Source organism: Mercurialis annua, linkage group LG5 (assembly GCF_937616625.2).
Source record: "Mercurialis annua linkage group LG5, ddMerAnnu1.2, whole genome shotgun sequence".
In the NCBI taxonomy this organism is placed as follows: domain Eukaryota; kingdom Viridiplantae; phylum Streptophyta; class Magnoliopsida; order Malpighiales; family Euphorbiaceae; genus Mercurialis; species Mercurialis annua.
This window is the reverse complement of record NC_065574.1, coordinates 43,056,886-43,062,480: the sequence shown is the minus strand read 5'-3', so window position 1 is coordinate 43,062,480 and position 5,595 is coordinate 43,056,886. Positions and strand designations below refer to the sequence as shown.

General features: G+C 30.0%; 1 protein-coding gene across 1 annotated transcript; it reads left to right on the top strand.

The window, feature by feature from the left end:
* Positions 1 to 420: 420 nt before the first annotated feature.
* LOC126682440 (probable terpene synthase 8) lies at positions 421 to 5,308 on the top strand. Its single transcript, XM_050378136.2, has 6 exons — positions 421 to 585; positions 671 to 947; positions 3,434 to 3,806; positions 4,104 to 4,322; positions 4,401 to 4,527; positions 4,634 to 5,308. Exons 1-6 carry the CDS (start codon positions 487 to 489, stop codon positions 5,168 to 5,170), a joined length of 1,632 nt encoding a protein of 543 aa, XP_050234093.1. The 5' UTR covers positions 421 to 486; the 3' UTR covers positions 5,171 to 5,308.
* Positions 5,309 to 5,595: the final 287 nt, after the last annotated feature.

The window sequence follows — 5,595 nt, the reverse complement described above, 5'->3', positions numbered from 1 at the left end:
TTTGATCAACCAAATTAAACAGTATTCATCTAGAGGTTTATAAATAGAAGAAAGATTAGTTTCAAAACTATTCCTATAGTAAATCTATCGCATGAATTGAGAGATAAAATATTTGAGTTTTGGTGTAGGTTGATAAAATTAATGTGCACTTTTATTTTTGCTGAAATTGAGTCTCTTTATCAATTTTTCTCGATCGGATTCGACACTGTTAATACTTTTAATGATAGAAAAACCTACTATCTATAAAATAAAAAATATAAAGTCTTAATATATAAAAATTATAGTGGAAGAACTCAATTGAGAAAAGCGTAATAGTATAATAGTGCAGGGATCTAAACATACAGTTTGCCAAAACAAAGAAATAAAAAATTCTCATTCTATTATATAATGGCCTGCAAGTGATGCAAATGCTACCGAAAACACCACAGTTGTTTTGGATTGATAACCATCTTTCGCTATACCTAATTGTTGGTTTTCTAAAAAACAATGGCGACCGAAGCGAATTCGGATGTCGCTCGTCGTCTGGCGAAGTTTCCCCCGACTATATGGGGCACTAGCTTCGCTTCCTTTTCGCTCAAAGATTCGGTATTAATTTCTGTTTTCTTTTTGCACTTAAACAAGTAATGCTTTTGTTTAATCTGCTATATATCTATCAATAAATTTGTTACAGGAGATTGAATCATATACAATACAAGTGGAAGAGCTTAAAGAAGAGGTGAAGGATATGCTGATGCAGTCAAATACGAAAGGAATAACCGAAAACATTGAGTTCGTAAACTTGTTATGCCGCCTCGGTGTGCCGCATCATTTCGAAACTGTGATCGAACAACACTTGAATCTTATCTTCAGTTCACTCCCTGATTTTCTTAAAGAAAATGAGTGTGACCTCTACACAGTGGCACTTCTGTTTCGAGTCTTAAGGCAACACCGGCATAAAGTTCCATGTGGTAAGTAAATTTAACTAGTGAATCTTGTTCATTCTTAAATCCATAAAATTATTCATGTTGGTCAATATTTTATGATAATCAAGGCTTAGGGAGTGCAAATGATTTGTCTATTGTGATTTATCATCTTTAGTGAGGAACTTTTCGTTGAAAATAATCGATAATATAAACAAACTGAAAAAAAGAGTTTAGTACTACGTAATTGAGATTAGAGTGGCTTGAGAAGTTCAATACCCATATGTTTTTTTTGTTTTGAGAAATATACCCATATATTATTAGTACTACGTAATTGAGATAAGAGTTAAGTAATACTTTAAGGGATTATTACTAAAAGAAACTTGAGGTAAGGTCGAAATGATTAATTTTTATTTTTTTTATGAATCGAAATGATTAAGTTACTACTCATTTTAAAAAAAAAAGTACTTTTTTCCATTCTAATTTAGAAAGTTTTCCTTGTCCTTTTTTATGTTCCATTTATAAAGTTTTATTATACCCCTTTTAGCATAATTTTTATTTTTTATTCTTATTTTATATCAATGGCTATATATATATATATATATATATATATATATATATATATATATATATATATATAATTACAAAATACAATTAATAAGAAAAATAGAAGGAAAAACAAGTATAACGTATAAAATGATAAAAAGGGCTTTTTAAATGGGAGGAGGGAATATAAATTTCCGTTGTTTGATCAAATTAATTAACACTATTCCTTCTGTCAATTAACTACATCAGTTGGAATCATCTTATTAAAAATAAAGTTCAATTTGATCTTTGACTTATTTTTCGCTCATAAAAGTATAAATCATAAAAATCAAATAAAATATTAAAAAATAGTTTATAGAATGACTAATTACTTATATTTATTTGAAATTAAATTAATATATTCTTAATAATAACAATATTTATTTATATTATCATTTAAAAATCATATTTATAAAAATATTTATAGAATTAAGAATTGAGTTTTTAAAAAATTACAACAAAAATTATTTTTTTCAATATACCAAAAAAATACAGATATTTACTTTGTATATTTAGTCAGTACATACTATGTTTTATTGTTAGTATGATTTAGTATATTTTAGTGCATCGATAAGTTATTTAATTTCCTTTAATTTTGTACAAATAATCTACTGTTACAAGATTTACTGTTTATTTGGTAATATATACTTTAACTATACTACCGGCATTATAATTTTTAAATCGCTTAAATCCACCAAATTAAAATCACCAACTTTCGCATGTTTTTAATATTTAACACAATCTTATAATTTTGGCAATATTTAACATGAACTTTCAAATTTTTTATAATTTAGATCATGAGACCGTTTTGGATGTAAACAGCACCGTTTTAGATGTAAAACAGGACCGTTTGGGTGTGAAACGGCATCAATTTTCAAAGGAAACGCAATCGTGATCGTAATTGTAAAAAAATTGAAAGTTCATGTTAAATATACAAAAATTAAAAGATTATATTAAATCCCAAAAATACGCGAAAGTTGGTGATTTTTTTGATACATTTATGCCTTATTAAATTATATACAGTAATTTTATAGACAAATATAAACTATTTTTTACTGTCTATTTAATATTTCTAATTTTGTGGACCTTTTTTAAGCTTAAAGATCAAATTAGACGTTATTTTTATAAATTTGAACCTTTGACCATGGCGAGGAACATAGTTAACTACCGAAATTAGACATCAGTTAATGTCATCAACCGTCGGATATTAAACTATGTAGATTATTAGACTTTTTTCAAATTACAGAAAGACTACTAAACAAACTTTTCTTACAAAATGGACATTAAATTATACCTTTTGTTACAAAAATGTTTATCTTGTTATAAAAAGGACACTATATTTTTTGTAAATTACAAAAAAGTCATTAAATGATACCTTTTATTATTAAAAAAAAATCATTGAATTATGTCATTTTTAGTAATTTTGGCTTGCCAGTAAGTAAACATATTGTGTTTTAGCGTGGACACGGTACGTTTTATATGGGTGAACCCTTTTATAACAAAAGTTATAGTTCAGTGATTATTTTATAAAAAAAAAAAAATTGTTTAGTTACCATTTTGTAATTTGAAAAGAGTCGGTTAACTTACAGAATTTAATATCCATCAAACGTCAGAAAATGTATTAATTTGTATTTTTCCAATGTGAGGGGGCGTCATTGTTTTGACCTTACTTTTGGGTTTCTTTACTAATTATCCCCACTTGTAAATATGCTCTAATTATTCCGCACTAATTTTAAAACAATGAAATATTAATTTCTTACAAGTTGTGGTGACTGACTAACTTTTGCGTTGTCTTTGTATACTCTTTAAACAATTATGAAACTGCTATAAGCCGGCCGTTTGATTATGACATTATTTTGATCAAAATTCTTACAGAAAAAATGTTGTCCTGTATAAGAAAAAAAAAACTGCTAAATAATCAAATGGTGTATTTATTTTGCATGGAGCAGATGTATTCAACAAATTCAAGGACAATAATGGAGAGTTCAACAGTGATGTAGTGAGTGATGTGAAAGGCCTGCTGAGCCTGTACGAAGCATCAGCTTTGAGTGTTCATGGAGAAGACATATTAGATGAGACTCTTGCCTTTACAAAGCTGCACTTGGAGACATTATCTGCACAAGTTAGCCCTCACTTGCAAAACCAAATTAACAATGCTCTGCTCTGTCCTGTCCATTATGGCATGGAAAGGTTCCAGGCTTTGTTATATATTTCAATTTACGAAGAAGATGACTCCAAAAATGAAATTCTGCTCAAGTTTGCCAAGTTGGATTTCAATCGACTTCAATTGTTATACAGAGAAGAGCTAGCCGTAGTATCAAGGTAATATTACTAGACTATATACATCGAGTCCTTCGATAAATTACTTAAAGATTGTGAATGTAATGTTTCGACAAATGTATATGTTGAAACAGTATGTAAGAACTGAAATGAAAATTCAACATAATATGAACTGGCTGAGTTGCAGACGAGGTCGCTCTTTTAAATACGTTTTGCGCGGCTATATACACAGTACTGTAAAACATTCTACTAGCCACAAATCGATTTGTAATGCACTGTAACTGAACCATTTTATTCGAATTCATGATAATATCAACAATAAATGTTTGTATTAATCAGGTGGTGGGAAGACATGGATCTTGCGGGAAAGCTTACTTATGCGAGAGATAGGATCGTAGAGGTGTATGTGTGGGCGCTGGGGTGTATTGTGGACCCTAAATTGGTAATGTCTCGCGAGTTAGTTGCAAAATATACGCAACTAGCAATGACTGTTGATGATACCTATGATGCTTACGGCACAATAGAAGAGACCCGGCTCTTCACTGCTGCATTTGACAGGTTAATTTATAATGATTGTATACAATAATTTAGCAAATTGAGTCTAATAAATACACTTGTTTTTGTGTCTTGGTTCAGATGTAGTATTGATGGTATTGATGAGCTACCAGAATACATGCAACATCTTTACAAAGCAATACTAAGTCTTTTTGAGGAAACAGAGAATGAAGAAGCATCTTATAAAACATTATATGCCGAGGAGATGGTATTAATTATGTTTTTTTAATCATCGTTACATTTTAAGTTTTTGTGTAGCTTATTTTAAAAAACAAAGTCTAATATTTTTTTATTTGGTATTAATTATAAATTAGTTTAAGGAGTTGACTAGAGCTGACTTACAAGAGGCAGAATGGTTTAATAGTGGATATGTGCCAACATTTGATGAGTACCTACACAATGCATTAATCACAACTACCGGTGAGCTACTCACATCGGCATTCTTCCTAGGATTGAAAGATGTCGGGATGAAGGAAATCATCTGGGTTCGACAAGCTCCGATCATTGTCAAATCTGCTAAGTTATTTGCTCGTCTCTTCGATGATGTCGCGTCCCACGTGGAGGAGCAAAAGAGGGGAGACTGTCCTTCGAGCGTGGAGTGCTACATGAATGAATTTGGTGTCTCAAAAGAGACTGCGTACGTAGAAATTAAGAAAATGCTTGCAAATGCATGGAAGGACATTAATGAAGAATACATGAATTCGAGTCGCGTCTCTACCACTGTTCTCGATTACTTCCTCAACTTTGCAAGAATGGCGAATTTTGTCTATAAGATTCGCGATGCTTATACGTACTCCACCCATTTGAAATTTTATGTGTCGAAACTCTTCCTCGAACCGCTCCCAGTTTAAGAATTAGTTTCTATGACTGTGAGACGAAATACCTCATTTGACTTCACAATGTGCGTTTCTAATTAATTTGGATGTTAAGTTTGAAGATTGTTTGAGTGCTTTTCAGTTTTTATATTCAAGTTCTGGTATTTGTTTTCATTATAGAGTTCTATTGAGTTGTTATTCTATCATCACTTGTTTTGCTCTATGTGATAATACCAATGTTAAAAGTAATTTTTCTTTTAATTATTAGGCCTAATCACTCAAAAACCCCTCACCTTTAGATTTTTTTTCAATTTCACCCCGACGTTAAAAAGTTATCAATTTTACCCACTTTTAAATTTTCCGTTTTCAATTGTACCCCAGTTTTTTAATTTTTATTAATTGTTTTACTTAAATGATGAAATTTTTCGGTTAACTAAGTTTAAAGATGAAATTAAATTCTT

Coding starts and splice junctions, on each gene's coding strand:
- LOC126682440 (XM_050378136.2), top strand. CDS start 487: ATGGCGACCGAAGCGAATTCGGATGTCGCTCGTCGTCTGGCGAAGTTT. Junction 948..3,433: donor CCGGCATAAAGTTCCATGTG/GTAAGTAAATTT, acceptor TGCATGGAGCAG/ATGTATTCAACAAATTCAAG. Junction 4,528..4,633: donor CATTATATGCCGAGGAGATG/GTATTAATTATG, acceptor ATTATAAATTAG/TTTAAGGAGTTGACTAGAGC.